Source organism: Lethenteron reissneri, chromosome 37 (genome assembly GCF_015708825.2).
Source record: "Lethenteron reissneri isolate LAM-NWPU_2019-01 chromosome 37, ASM1570882v1, whole genome shotgun sequence".
Classification (NCBI taxonomy): domain Eukaryota; kingdom Metazoa; phylum Chordata; class Hyperoartia; order Petromyzontiformes; family Petromyzontidae; genus Lethenteron; species Lethenteron reissneri.
Window position 1 is genome coordinate 9,128,174 of NC_083815.1, and position 27,223 is coordinate 9,155,396.

The window sequence follows — 27,223 nt, forward strand, 5'->3', positions numbered from 1 at the left end:
CACTCCGCACCCCCCGCCCCCCCACCGTGTTCCTCCTCCTCCAACCTCCCCAAGCAAGAGTTTTGTTTTCATCACTGCGGCCAATAGCAGCGAGGGAGGTCCTCCACCCTGCTACCCTCACTGCCCCGTAGAAGCAACAGCAGCACGTGTTGCTCTCTGCTGGTAAACAGACCTCACGTGGCCGCCCCAGCAGCCTGCTTCTCAGAGTGGGAGAGAGGGCGGTCCCAATTGGGCAGCCGCTTCTTACCAGAGCCAGCCCCCCAGCTACCCGGGTCTGCATGTAGCCTGTGATGAAGTGTAAGTACATATGCGGAGTGGTTAGTGCAAGTGGTTAGCGCACTGCGCAACGAACCCGGCAACCCGAGTTTAAATCCCGCTCACAGCCAACACCAGTGACGATTATCTGAACTGGGTCTGGGCCTACCCTAGGTCAACTCAGCGTCAAATGAGTACCTGGTGTGTAAAAACATCGCCACTCGGGAGACAAAGGCGGACGGACGGGCGTGGTGCTGACTACTCGGGCTGAACGATTTGGGGGAAATATCTAATTACGATTTTTCGGACAGATATTGCGATTTGATTTGCGATTACATTTTTTTAAGTCAAGCTTCAGTTCAATATTCACTGTGTAATAGATTTAAAACATGTGATGGAGCATTACCATATGATATCATCAAAATATGAACTGCTCTATATATTCCAATGCAAGGATGAGAACTTAAAAGATATGAATTACTTCCAACATGTATTAGCCAACCATGTTAATTGCAGAGGTGCGGTGTTACAAAGAGCATGTGACATCATTCACAAGCACCAGCATGTTTTTTTTAATCTCATCGTTATTATCCACTGCTGGATGAAGGCCTCCTCAAGCCACTGCCACCTTGCACGATGCAATAATCCATCCAGCGCACGAACAGATTTCATTGCTCCATCTCCTGTTCTCTCCAGATTAGAGGACACACTTTCACACTTTCCTGCCCTGTATATTAAAGCAAACTGTGGGGGTGGCATACTATAACTCTGTTTTTCTGTCCCTGATCAGTCAAATAAATGTGGCAACAGGTTGCACAGTCAGTTTAACACTAAAGTAGTGAACTATTTGTCTTTTGTCAACGTGACACTTTTTTGCTGATTGGCCATGTCGGGTGGTGGAGGGTTACGACACATTTATAAATAACGCGATCTAACCCAAACACGTTATGAGGTTGCACAGTGCTTTTATCTTGCAACACATTGCACACACCTAACGACCGCGAATGAAATCATTAAAATGGGACCGTGCACAAATCTGTTTCAATGCACGTGCTTACCAACTTGCAACGATGCTTATTTTCCATCTAACCGAATGTCCCACGCATGCTCGAATACTGTGACCTCTTAACCGTTAAATTAAGGACATTGCATTCGTATGCACGCGTGCCCTTTGGACAGCCTGCGCACATTAACTCGGCTTGTGATATTTAGTTGCGATTTGGTGCATTGTGGATTTTACGGCGCCCCAAGTGTGGCTGGAGGGGTCACGTGAGCGTATTTACAAAGCATGCAAAGAGAAACATTGGCGCCATATGCGTGCGAGATTAGTTGGAATCGATTAATAACTTCACGCATCTTTGCACCCTAATTAAAACGCAAACGCCAAGCCATGGATATAAATACCACGTAGTATTTTGCTACTAAATACAAGTTGACCGTTTACAAATGGAAGCAGAATTTGATAGGCACTTGACACAGCAAGCCACCACCTCGTGCCAGACGGTTTGAATGTCGGGGTCTAAGTTACATGAACTGCAGTGACACGAGGGCTAAAAGAGTTGGCCACTCTGAACGGGCATCAAGACTGATGAGCTCCACATGGCACTTTTTAGGGCAAATGGAGTCGTGCAAATGGGAAAAAACACGTTAAAAATAGCGTTAAGAGTACGAAATTGAGGAGCCGGACAGCTTCCTCATATTGAGAAAAATAAAGTTTTGCTTTGTCAAGGTGCCTAGCAGAAAAAAATATCACTGTGTAATTAAAAATAACAAATAAAACCAGAAGGCAGAGCTAATAACCCCCCCCCCCCCCCACCTCTGTAGAATACTCTTAAAATTTAGCAAAATAGTGTCCGAAAGTCAATGCTTGTTACTAAAAACTAAACAAAACTTTTTATTTCACCAGCTCAAGCCCACAGAGCTATACTGTAGCTCTTTTTCAGATGCAACCCAACCACAAATGAGAGCTCGACTAAGTGACTTGCAGGGAGAACATGCAAATTCAAAATTGACAAACGTCAGGGGCGGGATCGAACCCACGACATCCTGCATACCAGGCGAGGGCAGCTAACATTTGTGACGAACGGGGATGCAGCACAGTCTGCACTTGGAGTCCATACTTCTATTTGTGCCCCAGTCCTGAGACCTTAGGTCCCTCAGGTGGATGAACGCCTGTGAATGAGGAATCCCAAAAGAGCCAGTGTTTTTGCTAAGTAAGCAAAAATCATCGGCTCTGCCAATATAACATTTCTATTCAAGTAAAAATCGTTTTCGTCTTTAAAAAAATTATTTTGGCCATATCTGAGCAAGCGGTGGAAATGACAGCATTGCCGTTGTAGGTGCCAGGCAGAGGAGGCGGCATAGTGGTTTTGTGCAGTTGACCGCTCACGTGAGTGACGCGAGACATCTAAACCGATCCTTGCGGGCCCCCCCCCCCCCGCCACTCCCCTCCACCAAGTCCTACTGAGCATCAGCATGGCGAATGGTCACAACCCTCCACGAGCGACGTACGCTTTGAGAGGGCTTCATCCAACAATGCATTGACAAGGGGCTACGTATGCTGAACTTCTTTCACACCGTACGTAGTCAACGGTGCTAAACCGGAGGTGCTGGGAAGGACAACAAGCTAAACACAAAGGAGACGTGAAGCTGGATTGAGATGTTCACGGAATCGCGGTTTGTGTTTCAATGGACGTGACGATGTCATACGACCGAGGGATATGAACATGATTTAATAATGATAAAAATATACTGGCAAGTGCTGGTCTCGCCGTAAGATGGCCGTCGTTGTTGACTTCCTAAAAGTGGCGTTTCGTTATTACCGTATTCTGTGGAATTATAAGACGCTCTGGAAAACAGGACAAAGCCTACATTTGTACCCGTTGTCAATAGGGTTATACAAATCTGGTCACACTAACACTATGAAACATTTTTTTTAATTCTCCCATGTAAGGCCCACTGAGCTGTATAGCTCTTTTTCATAAGCAACCTAGCCACAAATCATAGCTCAATTAAGAGTCTTTTATCATAATGTGGAAATTTATAGCAGCCAAATACTATAAATACACGTTTCTAAAAGTGGAGGGGGAGATTGGAGGACCCGGAGAAAAATCCACATGAGCACGGGGAGAGACGGGAAAACTCCAAATATACAGGTGTCAGGGTCAGGATCGAACCCACGACCTCCTGTAGGACTAGGCGAGGAAGTTAACATCTCGCCACCGTGGCACACACATACATTACAAAACTACCAGATCTTATCCTGCTAGTTATACAGTGACTTTTGCCTGCATTAAAAACGTCATAAAACCATATTGGTTGTAAGTCAAAAGTCAAAACGTCTCCCTGCTCCAAAGAGTAATCTTCATCTCCATCGACGGAGTCAAAACTCCACATGACTACGTTAGGAACCAATCTCTCCATTGAAACAACCGCTGTTAACTTCCCGTAGAGCGGTATGCCCACGAACGCGATCTCACAGGAAGGAGAGGCCGTCAACCACGGACCGGGACAGGACATTGCCATTTCGAGTTGAGTGCTCTCACCAAAGCAGCTTGAGAGCACCTTCGGATCAAGTGCAAGCTCTCGGACCACCTGCATTCAATCCTGAGGCTCAGCTGAAGAGCAACCGGCGGACAATGCCATTGTCCAGAATTAGCAGCCAACCGCAGACCCCCGAAAACAATTACCTGGATTGAACCGCGTCAGAATACCGCATGACAGATGCGGTTATCCCCGACTCCGATGGACAATTAAGAATAGCCCAAGGCGCGACTGCAGTCACCAATATGAAACCATGGTGTAAACAGCATCACCACTGTTCACCAGGTCACTCCTTAAGCCGTCCACTGGGGCTCAATCGAGATAAACATACAAGAGCAGTATTCTTCATCGCAAGGCCCGCGGGCCACTTGCGGCCCCTGGTGGCCTTTAGTGCGGCCCCCGACAATGCAAAAATGTGAAAACACCCCCCATCGTGCCGTCAAAGCCAATGGTTTCAAATGTGTGGCAGCCCTCACATTGATGTCTTATCGACAAAAGTGCCCCCCCCCCCCTCTGAAAATTAGTGAAGAACACCGAATTAGACTGCGGATCAACTCCCCACCAAAGGAATGAAGATGACCACAGCACCGGCGTGTACTGGGGATTCTCCACGGTAGAACGTTGAGGCTTTCGTGAAAGGGGCAGTGGCCAGTGCCATTGACCCGACGCCGGGCAACGTAACAGGCTCAGGGGAGATAAGGGGACAAACGCGTGGGTGTGTGGAAATTTACCGACAGCCACGGCGCGCGTGCCTAACCCTGCGCACGGCAGCTGTAGCTGCCCAAAGCCTACCGTTTGGAGCGGCCTCCCACTGCTCGTGTCCATGGTTATGACAGAAGGCTTTCAAGTGTGGACAACGTCACTCGCACAATCGCGTATTCTAATAATCTAGGCTGCACGGCAGTGTGGTCATTTTTCATGGGGGGGGGGGGGGGTGACGGTTGCAATCTCACAAGTGGATATTAAGGACCCGCCCCCCCCTCCCCTGTGCATTAAAAATTGGAAAGCGCAAGCCAATGTGTGCCGCTCTCATGCTTTAACATTCATTTCTGGGATCCCAATGCAACGTGGGCAACAAGATGATTCAGCCGTGCAACCCACCCACACATGGTTTAGACCAGAATTGCCACAGACCAGCACAGTCAATTCAACCCATCAGCCTATGGGGGCCCTTCCGGAGCGGTGGTTTCCGAGCAGCACTTGTTAAAACGGGCAAACCCTCCTGTTTTGACTTTCTGCGTGCCATCAGCAAGGGGTCGGGTTGAGGTTATAGACACGATACCTCCACAAACACCGTGAACTGTTCAGTGCGGTGCAGCAATGGTAAACGGAAGTTTACTACGAGTCTCCGAGCGTTGTTGGTAATGCAGCCATAAACTGACAATTCTTTAGTTTCTTGGCAGTGAGCCGACATCCTCGTCTTATTATTAGTTTCTGCATAATCCACCACGACAGCACAATTTGCCTTCATTTTCAGCGGGTCTTTTTCTGTAAACATTTTTACTTGCATCCCTCCGACCGCGAGTCTATGAAAAATCTCACGAGCAGTACCGAATGGGTATCTAATATTTAACCCGCGTCAGTACTCATCACCGCCACCTTCAGCACTAAGCAAGGTGGTGGCAATCCTACGTTGCTATGACTGGAGACATTTCAACGTGATAAGCCATTTTGTTGAGCTATCATTTGTGGCCAGGTTGCTTCTGACAGAGAGCTATACAGCTCAGTGGGCGTTACCTGGTAAAATAAAAATGTTTCGTTTCATTCCAAACCTTCCAATGGAAAGTTGAACACTATTACACAGGGTTGCAATGGTGCACATACAGTAGTGGAGCCTGGGTCTGCAAACATTGGCACTAGTTTTTCTCCCACAGGGTGGCCCAAAAAGTGGGGGGGGGGGGGGGGGATTATGGGGCCTCGTGAGGAGGGGCAGGAGACTTCGAGCGCCAAGGGGCTTGCGGGAAACACATGAAGCGACGACTACGATGTTATCGCCTTCTAGAATGTCGCGCTGGTTCAATGCCACTCAAAAGTTCCTGCTGCCAAACGGGAAGTAGATTGAATTCTCATGCAATAACAATCTGATGAATAAATTAAAACGTGGACGTTTTTGCATGCAAACACCAACGGGGACGAGATCGGTGCTGGAAACGAGGAGTCTCTCCTTGGCCATGAATGCACCTTTCCAAAGCAAATCACATTATCCAGGAACAAATAATAATAATAATTTACAACCCTCAGTGAGAACAATGTCCTGTTGGCAAATGGTCCTGCAGGTCTGTAGAACCAACTTCATCATTGGTGATCAGGTTGACATGACACCCAGACTACACACTTGAGAAGCAGGTTTAATTTAATCATGGGCAGATGAGACCCACATCTCTGAAGCTGCCTCGGTGCTCTGACAGCCATACCTCCGAATAGCACGGTTGGCTACGTACGGTGCGAAAGAAGTTCAACATACGTACATTTGGCAGCTGACAGTCACTCAGCCGCATCCATGTTGAGAAGATATTAATTTCATTTAGAAAAAGGCATCCACATACATGTGCGCCGGGTGGCTCAGGGGCCGGAGAACAGAGTTGGCAGCGCTGAGATCCTAGGTTCAAATTCAAGCTGCTGCCCATGTTTTAACTGGGTTCTCTCAAGCGTAGAGAGTTTATGGTCTTCATCCCAGTCACCAATGATGAATGCACAAAAAACCCTCCTGTAACACCAAAATTTGATTTATATTTATTATCCCAAAAATTCCAGCTTTGGAGAATTATGAATGGAATGTTGTTTCAATGTCATACTAGGAACTACGCTACAGCATAGTTCACAGGAATGGGAAAGCACCCTTGAACTGGATGGGGTCACTTGTAGGATCTCATAAGTAGTTGTGATATCACCTTGCTGTAACACATTGGTCAAACAGTGCCCTGCAAGGCTTACAAACAGAAACGTTGTCAGGACCCAATTCGTTGCACACTCGCTATAAAACTAGAAAAATGGCAGCCAGGGAGATTTAAATGCACATTAATTTCACAGTGTAGGCAAGCGCCAACAATACAAACACTGGCAGACCATCGTTGAGCAGTGGATAGAAAATAGCAGTCATTGCCAATACCGCACGGCAAGGCACTGGAGTGCGCGTGCACGATTGTTCAATTCGTGCGGAGTATGCAAGGCTTTCCGAGGAAGTGGCACCGGGCAGTAAAAACGCGACTTTGGAGCAGAAAAATCTGACAACAACAAAAAATAATCATGAAAAAAGATACTTCGATTTAGGGCTCACTAGACACAATCATTTAGCAGTCTCAGTGATTTGTCGACACAATCCGAGGAGAAATGTGGCGAGTCCCATACATTTCAAGAGCGGCCGTGTTTATGCGGTGCAACGGTCAAGATTGTTGCGGTCACGCGCTGCGATCGGCCACCAAGTTATGGGTGCGGAAGTGACACCGTCCACACGCAATGCTGACAGGCGCACTGTCAACGCAGCTTTTTGCAGAACCTACGCACAATGCAATTATCCTGGAATTGTTCGAGTCGTGCCGGACGCTTTATTTGCCAGTTTCTACTGCCCCTTTTCCACTGGTACATCAGAGCAGCGCCAGCGCGGAGTCCTCACGGTTAAGGGTGGCTTCCCACCGGCGACTTGTCTTGCCGAGCCATAAACAAATCGTGACGTGCGCTGGCCTCGTAAGCCGACCGTATCCAGCTCTGGGTCAAACAGGGCGAGGGACAAGGATGAAGACGCATCCATCGTGTGCGACGACAACATCGGCGGCACAGCTTGGCTTCTGCAGTGGAAAAACATATCTGCCACTTTGAGCCAGCTTGGCACAGGCCCCGGTGAGGATTGGTTGTACAGTGTAAGAGTAGGTGCACAAGATGACAACGGCTCTGTGTGTATTATATGTATGTTGAACTTCTTTTGCACCGTACGTTACCAACTTGACCAAATCGGAGGTGCTCTTGCCTCCTCCCCATCAAACCATTCTCATTTTATTGGCCACCAACCAGGATTTGAATCCCGCAAATTGCCAAATTTCAAGTCGAGCACTCTAATCAGACCGCCCCCCCCCCCCCCCCCGGCTTGCATTTATTCGTGGCAAGTGCCTCCTCTGGGCTGGTTCAGCCTATAAAAGGATACACAAGACTGGTTAGGGCTTCAGCTAAGGCAGTGGTTCTTAACCTTTACCGTAGCCCTTTGGTTCTCAGAAAGAGCATCTCCCACCCCCAGAGGGTGCGTGCACCCCAGGTTAAGAACAACTGAACTAAGTCAACATGGCCTATAATGTGAACCCGATTCACCCAAACGCTCCAAACGTTGGAATTTAGAATCCTTGCCAATGGTTCGCCCCCCCCCCCCCACCACCTGATATGACGCGTCTTAGAAAAAAACTGTTTATTTATTGTATTATTTCACACATGTTTCATTAAAACAAACTCCATACAGAGATCCCCGTAAAAAGATCCTGAATGTTATTCATAAATCATAGCTGCCGCTATGTCGACTAAATGTAAGGACAACTTGATTTCCAAATTCAACCGCCTCTCAAACAAGAAACCGGACCCACACATTGAAAAGCTAGATGTTAACAAAGTCGTAATTAATCGCAGTAACAGTCCTATTTCTGAAGGTTTGAAATCCGTTTTAGCTAAAGGACTAAACTTTGCAGTCACACCTAGACACATACCAGTTAATGATATAATTGCTCGAGTAGATGTAGCTCTCAAGGGCTTGAGTCACATCGCTGCAGACGTAGCAAGATCTGAAATCTCTGTAACCCTCAAAAACGCTAAGATGCCAGCTAGCAACATTAGCAAGGATGAGCGTTTTGAATTAGCTCAATTAAAAAAGAGGGATGACATTGTCATCCTCTCAGCCGACAAAGGCAATGCCACTGTCATCATGGACAAAATAGAATACAACAACAAAATTCAAGAACTACTCAACGATGGCAGCTATACAAAAATAAAAAGAGACCCTACCAACAGCCTCGTCTCCAAAACCAACAACATCATTTCTGCTTCAACCGCATTAATTGATCAGACCAAACAGTTCTCGTTGAAACCTTCTGCAGCCAGGCCACCAAGATTGTACGGCTTGCCAAAGATACATAAAGAAGATACACCTCTTCGTCCCATTGTCTCTACTATCAACTCCCCCACTTACAAACTGGCTCGTTTTTTGTCCGAAATCCTACGGCCTTTCACTGGAAAAACCACCTCTGCAGTACTAAACTCTACTGACCTGGTATCGACAATCAAGGGGATTGCCCTGTCCCCAGACGACCTGCTTGTCAGTTTTGATGTGGTTTCCTTGTTCACCAAGGTGCCTGTGCCTGACACCATCGCAATCATTGAAGACTTGGTTCATCAAGGACTGAATGCTGGGGTACCCCCCCTGGTGAGACACTGCTTAACCAATACATACTTCACCTGGAATGGAACCTTCTACAAGCAAATTGAGGGCACCCCAATGGGCTCCCCCCTATCTCCGGTTGTAGCCAACATCTTCATGGAGAAATTTGAGACGGACGCCATCCAGACTGCCACTCTACGCCCGACCTTATGGAAGAGGTACGTAGACGACACTTTTGTCATCTGGCCACATGGCCGACCTGCTCTAGACCAATTTCTCGACCACATCAATTCCATACACCCAGCCATCAGATTCACCATGGAAGTCGAAAATGATGGCAAGCTACCCTTTTTGGATGTCCTAATCAAAAGGAGACCTGATGGTTCAATGAGCCACTCTGTCTACAGGAAAGCCACCCACACGGATGCTTATCTAAAACCGGATTCCCACCACCATCCATCCCAGAAGAATTCCCTCATCAAGACTCTATATCATAGAGCCCAATGCATCTCCGACCATGAACACATTTCCAGTGAACTCAAACACGTACGCCAAGCTCTTAAGGCTAATGGTTACTCCGACTACACAATCCGCAAAGCCATCACTCCAACCATCAAGAAGGATCCTGTTGAGGAGCCTTTCAAGACCATCACCTTACCCTACATTGCTGGGGTCACAAAAAAGATCTCCAAAATCCTGATTAAACACAAGATCCAGGTCCGATTCAACACAGTACATAAAATCCGTGATCTGGTCCCGTCTGTAAAAGATGTGGTTCCAGACATACAGTACCCTGGCATCTACAAACTAAGTTGCCTCTGTGGTAGCAGTTACATTGGAGAAACCAAACGACATGTCTCGGACCGCATCCGTGAACATAAGGCAGACCTGAAACACGGTAGGACAAACACCTCAGCCGTGGCAGATCACTGTTACAATTCAGTGGGCTCACATGACATTGACTTCTCCAAGGACAGAGGTTCTCTGCAAGCCATCTGGCTATCATGAGAGATTCGTTCATGAGGCGATCCACATATACAAACACAGAGACAATTTCAACCGAGAAGATGGATTCTGGCTTAGCAATCATTGGAAGGACGTAATAAACCATTTCGGATCTTAACTGATTGTGTTCACGTTAACGGTGACTTTCAGACCGCGTTCCACTCACTGGCATGGTGCAGTGTGCAGAGTAATGTATGGTGTCGTAATTGTACAGTAAACATATAGCAGTATGATACACATTAGGGTGGGTAGAATAATACATAGTGTTATATTAAAATGGATAAGGCAGCAACTGCAGCAGCAGCAGCAAGTGCAGCAGCAGCAGCAAGTGCAGCAGCAGCAGCAAGTGCAGCAGCAGCAGCAAGTGCAGCAGCAGCAGCAAGTGCAGCAGCAGCAGCAACTGCAGCAGCAGCAACTTCTGCAGCAGCAGTAACTGCAGCTCCCTTTGATGCTGTTAATCCTGCATAATGCACATGCATATGCAGTACTAATTACATTCCTGCATTTCTCATAAATATGCTAAATTCCTGTTGATATGCAAATTCCTTTGTCAATGCGCCCAGCTTATATATATGCTCTAAGCCCGTGTGCTGTTTCATTCAGACTCTGTCGCCTCGACGGACCTGGTTTTCACCTGAGGACGGCTGCTTGCGTTGTGGCCGAAACGTCGTGAGAATTGTTTTATTATGTTTTATTTTTATTATTTTATTACTTCCCTTCTACGTGACTTTACCGAAAGAACCAAGAAGACATACAAAAACAGTCATTGCAAGAACATTAAAATGCAATGTTGCGTTTATCATTAGGGAATTGGGGCTGAGACGGGGCACGTGGATAGCTTTTGTTGCAAATGGAGTCGCTTAATCTTTAACGTCGACTGTAAGGCAGCAAGTGATGGTGCAGTCGCTCATGCCCTGTGATATGAACATGGCGCAGGGCGACGTTCGTGTTACAGGACTGCATGAACCAAAACGTGAAGGCGTCTGCAACGAAGCCAAAATTCCAACAGATTACAGCTATCCACCACAGTTGACAGTAGCTGGAGAGGATTAAAGTGAGAGCTTGGAGTAGTGGGAACTGAACATCTGTGAAAAAGAGCTTCATAGCTCATCGGATTTCTCCTCCAGTCCAATAATGCGATTCTGAGTAGAGATTCTGATTCTGAACCGTCGACCCCTCCCCGCCCCCCATGCAAAAACCGACTCGGTGGCGAGCATGCCGACCCGCTGTTGGGTTAAACCAAGTCGCTCTGACATTACGGTTAAAAAAATAAAGAGCAACAAATCGTCCAGAACTACGTTGCGTAATGCGATGTCCTGCGGGAAAACCACACGCTCGTGTAATTAGCCCCGTGCTGCAGGACTACAGTGCTCAATCCATGACCGTACCGGGTGCAAATTCAACCCCCATCCCGGGTCCCTGAAAAAAGAAGAGTGCTTTGGCTGTGGGAAGTCAAAATAACTAAGAATGCCCATTTGCAGGCCAGTGCTGCATACACATTGTGCCACGTTGGGGACAAGTTGGCACTGGGGGTTCCCCTTGGCTCGACTTTAGCAGGGCATTGGGATGGTCGAGTTTGCGACGAAAAGGCGTTTGAGTTGCCAAGGCATTCAAAGGCGGAATATAAATAAAAGTAAATACTTTTCACAAAACTTGCTCTCTGCCATTGAAATGTGGAATGTTCACCACCTCATGGGGAGGCCACCAACAGACACGATCACGACACAATTCCTCATTGTAGCAGGGAGATGTTTTGACTTTAGTGTCTCAAGGAAAACCTCCTGGGCGAGATAAACTTCACCACCGATTCCATTGCATCGCCACCATAAGCTACAAAAACATAGATGGGCGGTTTATGTTTTATTTTTTTTAACACATGGCTGAGTAGCAGTGGGCACAGTGCCAGATCCTGCAGCACTGTAAATATTCTCTTTTCCTCTTACGTGTCAATGTTAGTTACACCGAGCACCAAAGTCACAACAGTGTCACCTGCGCAAGCAACTGTTAGTTAATTGTCGTGCAATTTGATGAAACAAATTGCTTTGCCGACCTAAGGACTAGTTTAAATCGTGGAGTAACATGTCAGTGAGTTTTGAATGCTCGGAAGCATGTTTACTGACCAGATCTATGTACCCAATGTTGCTTGTTTTGCAGAACATAATGCATGGAATGTTTAAAGGTCTTTAAACCCGCCAACACCCGACACAGCCAACTAGTAGGTTCGTCACTTAAACAAAACGTGCAAATCAGTTACTACTTCATCACACCGGTGTGTTGAAGAGTGAACCAACGACAACATTTACAATTCGAGTACTGTGGCATTTCGCTGGCGATTACAACAACCAGCTTCATCAGGCGATAGCCGAAAATGTTAAGAGGTCCTCCAGGTTCGGTCTAAATGCGTGGAATGTGCACCACGCGCTCAGGGCCACCAGCTCAGAGGGGCACCTCCGCATTCTGGATGGCGGATAGGTACCCCCAAGTCAATGAGCAGATCGCCCCACTGCAGGGATTAAACATTATTCTACCTTTCACCTATTTAAGACACCCAGGTTTTTGTGCAGCAACTTGGCGATGCGTTTTTGTGGACACTAACTACAGCGAGGGTTAATGGGTAGGCAGGTGGGTATATAGATAGATACACAGACATTTGAACAACTAAATCGGTTGGTAGATGGACGGAGAGATGGGTAGGTAGGCGATGAGGTAGGTGGGAAAGTGGCTTCGTGGGTAGGAAGGTAGGCAGCCAGGTAGTTGGGCACACGTGTAGGCATATATTTAAATATGTACAAAGGTAGGAAGGTTATTGATTACGGAAATTTTTCAGTACGTCGGTAGGAAGGTGAATAGGTATGTATGCAGGCACGAACAAAATACTCGGCCTTTATCAAAAATCTATTTTACCTGGCAAAAATAGTTGGCAAACAGTGAGAGGTTATGGTCAGTACAGGGCAGTGCAGCAAAATCCATTCTTGTACTGGACTTCTATGCTCTCACATCTGTTGTCCTCACATTCACCATCAGCCCACACAGAGCAGCGTGATGAAGTATGGTCAAATAACCACCACGCAACCTGCATGGCACAGAAATGGTGTCATCCAGCAGTGGACTGAGGAAACGTGCAGGGCAATAGCCATCCCTCTCGAAAAAGGTAGGTCGACAGGGCGGCAGTTAAGTAGAACCACTTCGTTGGAAGCCCGGCGGATAAGTCGTCAAACCACTGGCTTGGCTTGCAGGTAGTCGGATCGGTATGGGCATGCAGAAGACAGGCACACATGACCACATCCCCAAAGGCGTTTTTGTTTGCGGGAGCGTGTGAACGGGGCAGAGCCTGGCATTCCCGTGGCCTGGCACGGCACGGCGTATCATGCCAAAAGGTGTTTTTGCCTTTCTCTCGCATAGCATTGACATCAGCCGACAAGCCCACTCTCCCCCGCCTTCTTTGAACCCAGGTGGCACCGTGTTTGGGGCATGCGGCCCCACAGGGTTTCTGTAGCCCCTTCAGTTTGTGGAAAAAATAAATACATTTTAAAGTTTTAATTAAAATAGACATCTGTGACGATGACACCGACCGCGCGCCAGCTAGCACAAGAACGCACAGTGCCGCCGCGTGCAAACAGGTGCCCTTGTGAAGTAGTAACGGAATGGTACTTTGTGTTAACGTGACAAACCTCACCAAATGGCGGTGGCAGACGGTGGGGCGGATTGAACGACACATTCATATTTACGCGATCCAACCCAAGGTGCCCCTGTGAAGCGGTGACGGAGCGGCACGTTGTGTCAACGTGACAAACCTCACGCGGTGCCCGTGACATCGTTGGAACCTGGGGAAAAACTCGGAGAGGCCTCCTCCTCGTCGCCGCGCCGTAACGGATTCCAAAAATACGTAAAGATTTGACCGAGATTTCAACAATAAAACCGCTGAGATTATGTGACGCAGCGTTGCGAGTGAAAAGTCCGGCTTTCTCTCCATTCACAATGCTGCATTCGCCGACATATTTTCGACTTGCGTTTATATTTTTTTGGTTGTCCATTTCCTTATTTTCTTGGCTGGCTTCTTGCTCAGAAGTTGGGAAAGTTGTGAAAAAAAGTTATTTAAAACACATTACAAAGACCTCATGTATAGCCTTAACAGACTGTTGGGACAAGTGCTGTTAGCCAGCACCTATTAAGGCTGGAATGGCACACGAGGAGGTGGGTAGCCAGCACCACGCCTAGCTGCCTTTGTCTCCAAGTGGCGATGTTTTTACGCACCACACCAGGATTCATTTGAGGCCGAGTCGACCTAGGGGAGGCCCAGGACTGGTTCAGCTAATCATCAACGGTGTTGCCTGTGAGCGGAAATCAACTCGGGTCGTCGTGTTCGTAGCGCAGTGCACTAACCGCTACAACAACCGCCATTCGCCACTAAGTGGCGGTGACGTCACCACGACGCTTGTGCCAGGCCAAGTGCACCTTGAGGCCACGTGAAGTGTCGAACGCCCGCTGGCAGGAGGTCACGGGGCAGACCCAGGTGCCACGGGTCGACTGACCGAGATAACCGCTACACTACCGCTCCCACACACACTCGTGATTATCACCATCAGGTTGCGTTGTGGTTGATGTGATTGGCTCACGAGCGAAAGGCTGTAAGATTCAAACCCTGATTGGGGATCAATTCCACATCATCATCAACCCTGCAGGGCTGATAAAAGAAGCACCACTTTGTAGGAACTCAACATTGGTCATCTCATTAGGGGACTCACCAGATGAGAATAGAAAGTAAGCACTACCCAATGCTCATTAAAATAAACTCTCAAATGAATAGCTGTATATGTTTAACCCTGGAATGTGAACCAATCACTTCCAAAAACAATGAAAGAGATATTTAATTCACCAAGTAATACATATATTAAAAAGTAGCTTTACTACTCGGCTTCGCCCGAGACTTGGATTCTTGTCTTGGATTAATACGCAGCCTACATGGAGGGTGGGGGGGGGGGGATGCGTGACGTCAGCAGGCACACTGCGTGACGCTGCCGCATGCGGGTGACATCACAGATGTGACGTCACCGCTCACCTGCCGTGCAAAACATATCCATTATTTCGCCCCTCCCCCAAAAATACAAAAGTAAAATTTTATACTTTTTGCATTGTGTACAGTCTGGAAGCTACCCACATGCCACATTTCAAGTTTGTTGCATGTTGGGAAGTATGCTAAACATTTCGAACAGACACGCATTCACAAATTTCCCTTTAATATATATCGATAATCAGATTGAAACACGTACAGCCTTTTGTCAATCCACTGCTGGATGTGGGCCTCAACACTGTGGGGGTTATCTGACCACACTTTACCACGCTGTTCAATGCGGGAAGGTGAAGGCGGGGAGACATGGGAGCATACAAATAGAGTCCAACAATACATACTTGTGCACTGCCCTCTGCTACCCACAATGTAGTCATTAATTAACGTCCCCCGATCTGGCTTGAAAACAAAAAGAATAGACAGTACTGCATTTTATCAAAACCTCAAATCGCACACAGCTGTGGCTGTTGCATGCATCAATCCTAACTCGACACATGCCAGGTATGTTTCAACAAGAGACCAATTACGATGCACTGCACACCATCTCGGATGACACAATCTGGCACCGACTTTACTGCAGAGTCCTGCGAAACAAATTAAGTCTTGTAAATAAGAAAATCCTGAAATCATATTCAACCTTGGACAGACCTTGAAAATGCATCTGCAGGCAGGAACACGAATCCATGTCCCCTTTCACAGTTATGAAGTTAACTAGATCGGACAGTCCCCCTGCAGTGCAATGCCTCATAGACATGATGACGAGGCGGGGGTGTCGGGCGTCCAAAGCATTTGTATTTATACGTGCGATTAGTGACTGCGGGTCACTTCAAAAGGGGGCTTCAAAACTCCTATAAGCCCTGCCAACATTCTCCTCGTCTGACCGAAGTCGGGTCGTTATGACCCAGCCCTCAACTGTGTAAAAACCAGAGCAAACCACTGCACATGTAAACACACTTATCACACGTTACCTGCAGATTACGGCCACGTATAGATTATGCGGCCCAATTTCGTCATGCCAGCACGAAGGGCGAAGTTTTAGTCTGTCATGTTTCCTGGGGTTCATAAAAAAAAGTACTACTTTGTGGGAAGCCAACGGCGGTCACCACATCTATAAGGTGGCCCATGCCATGAAAATGTGGAATTTCCACTATTGGCTCAGGGCAGCCAACAGAGGGCACGCGTCGGAGTTTACCCCCCACACCCACCACCCACAGGAACACAATGGATACGTCACAATCGAGGAGATTTGATTTCAGGACATTCATTCTTTAACCCTTGTTTCTCCATATTGTTTGCATTTCTCATTTCTTCTTTGTCTTTTCTACAGTTTTATCTGCACGGTTAGTCCGAATGTAAACGTTTGCGTATAATTTGCATACCCTTTTTATAATCGGCACACAAACTCGGCGTTCGAAGCGTGCACCACGAGCGTTAAGAGAAACCGAGCCGTGGACACTTGGCCACGAACAATTAACTGTCCGGCAAAGTGACACTCCGGTTAAGACTCGACTCGCAGTTGGAAATTTTTAATTCCAGTCGAGGGGTCGGCTCGGCCAATCATCCATCCCTCGAGAGTCAGAGAAAACATAACAGCAAAAAATTTCTGTTAAGTCAAAAATTTACCTTACTCTGAAAGACAACTCTGCCATGATAATGGGGAATTTCCACCACCGGCTCGTGAAGACAAATTCCTCCATTGCTCTTTTGAGCAGCGACACACTTGACCATATTATTGGCTTGCCCGTCGACTGCGTGGCACTTGAGCTGTAGTTACATGAATGTCCGAGGGTAGTTAAACTAAAAAAAAAGATTTCCTTTCAAGAGTAGCATCACATTATTTTTGTTGGATAATAATACGTATTATTACCATTACCTCTTTTCGTTTAATGTATTTAACCTTTGCCAATGAGGTGGTGCTCTGTTTAAGCGATTATGCTGATCTAGCAAACAAGGCACTGCAAGGAAGGGAATGGAAATTCCACTGGCCTAAGGCCATCCCATGGAGATTCACGACAGCCACAAAATAAAACAGATTAATAAAACATGGTCGGGCGCTGCACGCCACAGTTTTGTAGGTCGTTTACACTCCCAAGACAGTGCCAGCATAGCTCACTTGCAGCCAAGCTACAATGTATTAGGGTTTTTTTTAACAAATACTGTACAGTATATGCAATGGAATGATCCAGTCAGTAATTCTTCATCTGCCCTGGATAGCTTTAACCAAGTCTTGGTATTTATATAGATACTTTTAAGAGTCGTGCTGGGGATAATTGCCCAAACAACTGGGGGTAGTCTGCTCGTGCAATGAAATCAGTCGTTACAGAAATGCCCACGTTGCAATACGAGCTGATAATACTCAACAATTAAAATGGGTCAGCAACATCGCTGCTGTATTTTCAATGGTTTCCAAACGAGGTTGAAAGCGTCGATTCATTAGATCGGTCCTATCCGTCTCCCGGGAACATGGCGTCACAATAACGCTCGCACAAATAACCCAATGCAAGTAAAATATCAGCGTTAGGTTGTGTTGCTACTACCCGAGAGTACACCGGGTAAATGGAAAAGCAATAAAAACCAGCGATAATGGGTCATTTTGCGATGGCATCGTGTTGTTTCTTCCTTGTTGATTTTTATAGTCATCACCTCACAGGACCTGCAGATTCGGTCTCCCACATGTTGGTCGATCTCTGCATCAACCACCAACCCCGCTGGATCATGCTCTCGTCAAAACCTTTATTTTATGATGATGATGACGACATTGAATAAACTAAATTGTAATGACTATGTATGGAGAACTTATTTAGCACCGTAGTAGCCAACCGTGCTAATTGGAGGTGATGGGGTAGGACAATAAACTCAACACAAAACGCAGTTGCAATTAAATTAATTTCAATCTAGAATGCTCTGCCCACCTCAACAGGGATCCATGCTGCCTTGGACCCTAGCTCCTGGGTTCGAATTGAGCTCGTGAGCAGAAATTAATGATAAACGAACGGCCTCAGACCGTCAAGTGTCGATGCCTCCTTGCCTTTGAAGATGGATGATGATGAAATAAACCACCTCCACCATTTTAATGTCACAATCGAGGGGGCACGATTCAATTCACAAAGTCGGGTTTTTTTTTGTCACTGTAGTGCACACACAAATGTAGAGTGGTATGAATATTTTATCTGAAGTGGAATGTAAAAAAAGAACGCGCCCCAGACATACAGTATATTAATGTGAAAAGGAACGGATCCTCACATGCACGATTTGATGCGGCGTACTGTAAACGAAATAATCCATTTGAAAACGGGGGCTCAGGGGTCAGATGACTTGGCGAGCAAAGACTCAAATCCCGGTTTCAAATATGGGCAGCCACCCACGTCTAAAATGGGTTCTCAAGGAGAGCGAGTTCACGGTCTGAGCCCAGTCACCAATGGCTGCTCGCAATAAAAAAAAACACACCAGCACAATAAAATTGATTGTGGACATCACTTGGCTAAATTTCACCATTTCTTTCAACGCTTTGCAACTAAAGTCGAAGGAGGCAACGAATTAGCTCCGTCCGTCATCCGAGAGCGGTGGGTCACTATAATTCTCGTAGCGATCACGCAACAGGAATACAAATGTAGTATGAAGTGTTGTTTCTGCTAGGGCCTTGTCCAGGCAGACTGATCAAAGGGTTACCCAATACCCAGAATTTTTTTTTGCCTCTTTGGCCAAAGCATTAGAGAAGCCATGCATATGCATATATTTATTCGTTGTCCTGGTAGGAACCTCCTGGTTCCACCAGCCCACAGGGGACTATTGTGTCCGTCCGTCGTGCATCCAAAAATGGGAGGGGTGGGGCTGGGTGGAGAGGGGTGGGGCTGGGTGGAGAGGGGAGGGGCTGGGTGGGGAGGGGAGGGTGGGGCTGGGTGAGGAGGGGCTGGGTGGGGATGTGCTGGTCACCCCCCGTGGTGCCCTTATAAAACTCAACGTTTAACCTACTCACGCCGGCTTGTGCCCGCCCACAGTCGGGCATATTTGCGGAATACACCACGCCGCCGTTGACCCTGGCCATTGACCGAGCAATCCACGTTCCTACCAGCTCCCGCAGCAGGAATGTGTTTTAATATTGCTTGGACCGCCATGCAACAAAACTCTGTAGCAGGGTAGATGGAAGAGTCCTTTCCCAATTTTGTGGATAAAATGTCACTTGAAGGCACCTCAAACACAGCATATTTGTGATGATGTCTACATTTGGTAGCCGTTATCCAACACCGAGGGATGCGCTGCTCATAGAGAGCTCTAAATTAATATGTACGCTTACTTGTGTAAAAGACTTGCTTTTCAAAGCTGTACACGTCATCAGCAGTAACAAGACTTGATGTAATAGAGCTGCGATGACTGTGCGGAGCTCATTACAAAAGGGACAGACAAACCAGTTTTAAATAATTCACACACGCGGCTTTTTTCCTTTATATAACAAGGTGCTGCTCGACAGGGCTGCACGATGGCAGCCTTCCAGGCCGTGTCCTTCATCACAACCAAAGACAATAAAACGAACATGAGTGGGTAGGAGAACGATGTTCTTGCCAGCGGTCGAACTGGCTTTTTTTTCATAGGTTTCTGGGAAATGTTTCCGCAAAGACGTACTTAAAATCTCCCACACCCCCCCCCGCCACCGAGTTTTTTTTTTGCGCAGTGAAAAAAAAAATGACGATGCGGGAACACCCGAAGAAAATCCCACATGCATGCACGAGCCGGATTACGCAGCTGTTAGAACACTCGGAACAAATATCGGCTCCGATGGGTCACTTGACCCACTTTCGGTGCGATGCAGCCTCCTGGACACCCCCGCAACCCCGTGGACCGGACATTTCACGGGACAGGATGAAAACTCTGCGTGCGATTCAACAACCTCGACAAAGTTGCTGCGTCACAGGCATGGGCCACCTTGCCCGAGGGAAAGAATGACACATGCGCTCCCCCCTCTTGCATGCGCCACGGAATCCATCCACAGAAATTCCGATCATGTGCGAATTAATTAATTTCATTATCCATGTTCAAACCACAGATACCAGGAATCAAGCAGCAAATTAAACTTATTATCCACATTACTACACGGGCGAGAGGAAGCCCTGTTATGCTGTTGCTGCTGCTCCCATTTCCGTTAAGAAAGTAGTGCAATGATGAATATCACCAAGCTATAGTTACGTTACTGCTGATGAGGATGATGATCCTCATGTTTTTACATCATGATTATAGAAGTCGTTACAGGCACTAAATTTATCCTACTATCCACAACAAACCATAGATAAGAGTCGCTACCCAGAAGTGGTGAATAAACACTATTGTCTGCACTCATTTGCTTCGGAGTCAGGGGACGTGCTCTCCTTAGAAGCACCAAATTCACCCGATTATCCATAGGTTGTAAGTGGAAAAGGTCAATTCCATCATCCTATTATCTGCAAACGGCCATGCAAGACATCCTATCATTTGTGGGGATAAATAAATGTAAACGACTGGATTTGCCAATAGCATCACCCAATGCAACACAAGTTGCATTCTATTATTAAGGAACAGATTGCTCACGATTGGGTTAGTTCCCCAGTCATGTTCAGGGGCTCTGTGTATCAAGTTAGGATGGGTCATCAGCATGTGGTGGGGGCAAGCCCCATGTGCGAAGGGAACAAACAATTCCACGAAATCCCAAGCCTGGTCCCTCGGCAGACGGTCAGGAATGTGGCCAGTCCTCACTTAACCCCAGTGAGTGTGTGCCCACTCGTTCATCAACAACGCAGTCTCCTGTCGGCTCTGCTCTCAATGAACTTGGTGCTCAGAGAGTGGGGGGGGGGGTCCTATTGGAGGTTAGGACATTTATTTTTCAAACGCACACTTGAATCCGAGATAAGAAATCCATCACCGCAGACAAAAATAAATGAGGTCATTATCAACAACACTGAAGAACGAAATGCTAACATGACCAGGCGCCCTTGAAGCCAGCCAACACACTCCACCATTTCTCGCTTCCGCCTGCCAAACCCTGAAATATACAAGGTCATGCTTTTACAATATCCCACCACGTGACTTTATGTCGTCCCCTTGGTCGCTTAACTCGCGAGTCCCACTCACAGTGCCTGCCTCCGTAACCTCTAACCTCTTACATTCTGTACACATGGCTCACCCAATCAAACCCCCCCTGCTCCTTATTACAGCTGAGATTTATTTGCTTTGTTCTTATATTCAGTGGTGTGTGACTTAACCTCACAACGAAATTCTTAGCTTCCTTCAGAAATTCAGGAAAATATTTTCCAATGCTGCGGTGAAAGGCATTAGTGAGGGCATCATCTAGCCCAACTACTCTGATTTGCATTGCACGACTTTCTTAACGACCAGTGCAGAAATTTCAACATGAGAATATCTCTTAATTGTAGAGTGTTGAGGAGATTAAGTTTCCAATTCATTAAATAGATATTTTTTTTATCAGGCATAACGCTATTTGTTATATAATCGTCTTTTCTTGGATCAGATAATATATTTGTGGCCAACAGTAGAAAAAGCTTTTATAAACCCACCTTACTCAACAAACTGGTTGACATCAAATGTTCAAGATTGTTATTAAGATAAGGAAACCCAAAGTAAAATTAGTGTTTTGGGTTTGGTCTTGATTTGATCTGGCCTATGCCCCACCAATATCTTAATTTCTGCCCATATGATATTGCCCACACCCACACGATAGAGCTCCGCCCACACCTCATCCCCGGACCGCTCGTATTATGTAATTTGACCTTAAGCACCACTCACTCTGCTCAAAACTGCCCACACTGCCCGGTACACATGCCCCACACACAGCACCCGGGACCTGCCCAAATGATCTATCTGGCTCCATCCACATAGCTATTTAAACCTCTTTAGTTTATCATCCACCCAGACTTGGCCAGACCGGTTCCATTACAAATCTCCGCTTACATCAAATACGACCGAGGCTGCCTATAAATACACATCTCACATTGCCTTAGCATATATCAAACCCTCCCCCTCTTTCCCCTCCAATGCCTCTAGGCCCCACCAATTCAACTCAAGCCCTACAAACACACAACTTCTCCAGTCCCCCCTCCACCCCACCACAGTATTTGGCCGAGCCTACTCATCCACCTATCACCTTCTTCTACACCATCCTCTTAGGCATGCCCACTTGGCCTTGGTCATGTCCACGTGGCTCTGTTACCGCCCATTGAACCTTTGACAAAATCCCTTACCAAAGATGTGTCCTGGTCCCCCATTCAAACCTCCCTTTGGCCCTTCCTACACAACTATGCTACTGCCTGGTCATGCCTGTAACTACACGCACATTCTTTACGCTTCGTTGCTTGCTGTACTTTATTTGTTTTGCTTTTATAATTTTGGTGACCCAGTTCACTCTTACAAATGAAGACTATCCTGTTCTCTTGAGTTTTCACCCGGATAGACAAATAAACCTGGCCTAATCAGACACGTAGTCTAGCCCCACTCACCACAGTTCCAACCCACATGCGCATTGAACGGCCAATAGCCATGGACACCCAACTCAAAGCCGCCTCTTGCCACCCAATCCCACACATCTGGCTCCCATCACTCAGCAACGGGCCCAATTCAAACCTCCCCTTAGCCCCTGCCATAACCTCTACTGACCCTGCCCACACGCTCCTTGCCCCCAACCCACTGGCACCTTTAACCTCCCATGCCCTCACCACGAGACCCAGTCTAAACCTCTAGCCCCTCCCACACACCTCTCCTTGCCACGCCCACTCAGTACTGGCCCAGGCCACAAGGCTTCTTGCCCCCCCCCCAACGCAATCCTCGTTAGCACCTCCGTGCAACAAACGGATCAAGTCCTTGGCTCCTCCCACACGTTGGCACTGGCCACACCCATTTAAATGTTTACCAAAACTTTGCCCATATTCAGCACCCTGGACCTGCCGACACGCCCCCTTAACCTCCCCCCCACCCTCCCCTTGAACCACCCATAACAGAGACCACCCCTCCACCCCTTAATCAAATTTATTTTGGCATCTCCCACCTCTTTCGATTTAAAGCTTTCGTGACTGCAGGGATTCATCTTCTTGGTTCTTTCGGTAAAGTCACGTAGAAGGGAAGCAATAAAATAATAAAAAATAAAACATAATAAAAACAGGACCCTGCGGGGTGGGCTGGTAGGAATAATACTTAGTACCGGTACAGAGATATCGACCGGGTATAGAGGAGTTAAAGAAAAAATTACTGTATTCTAGTGTAACGTTAATTAAAAGTGTTTGTTTTGACAAGAAACGCTGTGAGATTTAAAGACTCGTAGTCTTTCATTTCCAACACCACCCTCAACACCACCCATCCCACGGACGGACGGACGGACGGACACATTAATCTATTGGTGGTCTGGTCCACTTCGTTCCTACCAGTATAAAAATCCGCCTCTTGCCACCCAATCCCACACATCTGGCTCCCATCACTCTATCCCTTCTAACGTGACTTTACCCAAAGAACCAAGATCTCCCAAGATCACCCACCTCATTGCTCTTCCCACATCCCTAAACCCCGCCCACTAGCCTCTCGTTGGCCCTCCCACCTGATGACGGAGAGCCGCAGGCTGTGCTCGGGGAGGCGCTTCCACGCCCCGGGGAGGAACTCGCGGCACCAGAGCCACGCCTGGCCGTGCGTGGACGAGTCCACTCCGTCCGCACGGCGGTGGGGGACGCCCTTGCACTCGGCCAAGTCGTCGGCGTCTTTGGGCTGGCAGTCGTAGGGGCACACCTCCACCTTGGTCTTCATGGCTCGGTTGAGTTGGTTTTTTTATTTATTGTTGAGAATTTTTTTAAAGCGGTTGTTTAGGTGTTGCGATTCAATTTAAGCGATTTGGTTTTGAGGTAATCCCAACGCAACCCCCCCCCCTCTCCTCGGTGCGTTGATCGCGCGAGTTGGTAGCGCCTGTAATTTAATATTAAATGCAGGGCGTGATAGGCGATTATAATTGCGTATAAATTGTAATTACAATGAAAAAAACGCGAGCGTAGCCGAGCACGGTAGATATTTTTTTTTAAAATAGCGACAAATACAAAACGCAGATTTAAATATTCCCGACGAGACACGAGAACGCTGCGACAGCGCTAACAAAACCCCACCGATCGCGGCCCTGGAAGAGAAAAAAAATGTATAGATGAATAATCACCAATCCTCTACAACTCGCTGGGTGTAGAAATACGTGCCGACAATTGTCCACGATCGCGTAGTGGGTTTTTTTTTTTGTAAAAAGCTCGTTAATTTGCATGCAGTCAAATGGTTTAAAAAAAAAATTTAACACGTAGATTCCCGAAGTGCCCGAGCGGGGGTGGGGGTGGATGGTTGTGTGGGAGAACGTTCTAGAGACGACGCACGTAACGCAAAGCAAACGGAGTCGGCGTCGACGATGCTGAAGAAGACGGCGGCGGCTCCTGCTGCTGCTGCTGCTCTCGCTACTGCGCACTGAGGCGCTCTGCCGGCGGGCGGCCGCAATTTATAGTCGCCGTGCGCCCGGTGACGTCACGGCGCGCGCGATGACGCAATAGCCCCCACCACCAACCCCTTCTCCCCCCATCGCAGAAAGAATCAGAATGGTACTGGGTAGGAACCTCCTGGTTACACCAGCCCACAGGGGATTATTGTGTCCGTCCGTCGTGCAGGTAGGGGCTGGGTGGGGAGGGAGGGGCTGGGTGGGGAGGGTGGGGAGGGGCTGGGTGGGGAGGGTGGGGCTGGGTGGGGAGGGGAGGGTGGGGAAGGGCTGGTAGGGGAGGGTGGGGAGGGAGGGGCAGGGTGGGGGGTGGGAGGGGTGGGGCTGGGTGGGGAGGGGCTGGTCACCCCGTGGTGCCCTTATAAAACTCAACGTTTAACCTACTCACGCCGGCTTGTGCCCGCCCTCACAGTCGGGCATATTTGCGGAATACACCACGCCGCCGTTGACCCTGCAGGCCATTGACCGAGCAACCCAACGTTCCTACCAGCTCCCTCCGCAGGAATGTGTTTTATTTGAGACAGTTAGACACTAACCTGTACGCTTTTCCTCCAGGCGTCTTTCTGTGTGTGCCTCTGCATGTGTGTATGTCTCTTGGTGTGATGTTGCTCTGGTTGTCCCTCTGGGCTGCCCAAAACATCTTTCCCTGTGTGTCTTCCTGTATATGTGCCTCGTGTCTGTTCACGAGTCCGTGTCCTCTGTTTTACGTTGGTATGCTCAGCCCAGAAGATGAACACAAAAAATGTACCAGTCTTTTGAAATACGTGGTCAACCAGGTTAGTGTCTAACTGTGTTGTTGGCCGACTGGTTTTGCATCACATTGTGTTTCTAAGGTTTGTTGAGTTTCTCGTCTCCCATCTTCTTGCTGTATTTGCCTCCATGCAGTTTGTCGCTATGTGTTTTACCCCATTTCCACCTGATGATGAGCGCTTGTGTTGCGTTCGAAACGTCGTGATTTACTTTAATTTAATTGGTTGAACTCAAACAAACACGGCTCTCGGCCCGTTTCGACATTAACCGTCTCATCGGCAGCAGCAGAGTCAGGCTTGCTTACTTTGCTTGAATCAGTTTTTTTAAAAACTCAACACATTCGCCAATAACACTGGTCTCAAGAGTAAAAATATATACTAAGCACACATTTTGAGCAGTTACCCATCATAAGACGTGCTTCGTCGCCTATTCTATATATATTTTATTAAGGTCACAGTATTATTCGCAATTGTGTTGAGTCTGTATTGTTCATTCTGCGTGTGCACCACCGCCAACGCAGCAGCAGCATCACCAAATTAAAGTGTTGTTCAACTCTGCTTGAATCAATGCTGATGCATTGCCAGCTGCTCACAGACAGCGAGCCTGTCTGTGAGGTTATTACGTGTCAATATCAGAGAGATAAGATATCGGCACTCGAAATGGATTTCTACAGAAAGATATTTCATCTAAGCTTGGACCCAAAGAGTGACCAACGTGTCAGTAAGAAAAAGCTTGCACACAGAAGAAGAAGACCTGACGATGCAGGCAGTTATACTGGTAAGAACCTCCTGGTTACACCAGCCCACAGGGGATTATTGTGTCCGTCCGTCGTGCAGGGAGGGGCTAGGTGGGGAGGGAGGGGTAGGGTGGGGAGGGGAGGGTGAGGAGGGGCGAGGTGGGGAGGGTGGGGCTGGGTGGGGGGTGGGAGGGGTGGGGCTGGGTGGGGAGGGGCTGGTCACCCCGTGGTGCCCTTATAAAACGCAACGTTTAACCTACTCACGCCGGCTTGTGCCCGCCCTCACAGTCGGGCATATTTGCGGAATACACCACGCCGCCGTTGACCCTGGCCATTGACCGAGCAACCCAACGTTCCTACCAGCTCCCTCCGCAGGAATGTGTTGAGAAGGAAACTGGCACGATTTGGACACATTTGGAATTGGAAAGAGAGAAAGACTTAACAGAGAATGACTTGACGACGACATCATCAGGGATTGGTGCCAGATAGATGTGGCACTACTTCAGCATATTGGCACAAGACAGAGGAAAGTGGAAACAAATCATAACATGTGCAGTGGACACCTCCCGAGCTATCTGCCCGTGGATCGTGATGATGATGATGAATATCATTACAACTGGGGTATTCTTTTTAGCATTTTATCAGTAACCGCGTGAAAAAAAGCCTGGCTAAAACCGGTGAACCATATAGAAACGTCTAACAATGAACGTGATGTGAGGAACTCGGTGCGTCACGCAGCCATGTCATCCGAACACCTTCACGAGTCGCTCATCCGCCCTGTCATGGGGGCTATAAGCCTGGCATTTCATAAAGGAGCTTATTGCATCGGTTAAGCATTATTCCCAATGTAAACATTAGCACCGGTTGTGTGTGTTTGCCGTATTTTCCGGTAAACAAATCGGCCTGCAATCATCAGGCGAAGAAAATATCCCATTTCAGGACAGAGGGGCCACGTGTTTGAACTTGCTGGAAGGTCACAGCGAACGACAAAGTCGTCCGCATTGGACAACAGGAGCTAATCCACAA

At 47.6% G+C, this 27,223-nt stretch overlaps 1 protein-coding gene across 3 annotated transcripts in view; it reads right to left on the reverse strand.

Annotated features, from left to right (window-relative positions):
* The window catches only part of LOC133351485 (choline kinase alpha-like), a 68,166-nt gene extending 43,485 nt beyond the window's left edge, over window positions 1-24,681 (reverse strand). For 2 of the 3 annotated variants that reach the window (XM_061566742.1, XM_061566740.1), the window contains exon 1: window positions 23,794-24,674. In XM_061566742.1, coding sequence (XP_061422726.1) covers window positions 23,794-23,996 — 203 coding nt within the window. In that variant the 5' untranslated portion in view covers window positions 23,997-24,674. Of the gene's footprint in view, window positions 1-23,793 lie in introns of all 3 variants that reach the window. The other variant, XM_061566741.1, reaches the window with a different exon arrangement.
* Between the last annotated feature and the right edge of the window lie 2,542 nt (window positions 24,682-27,223).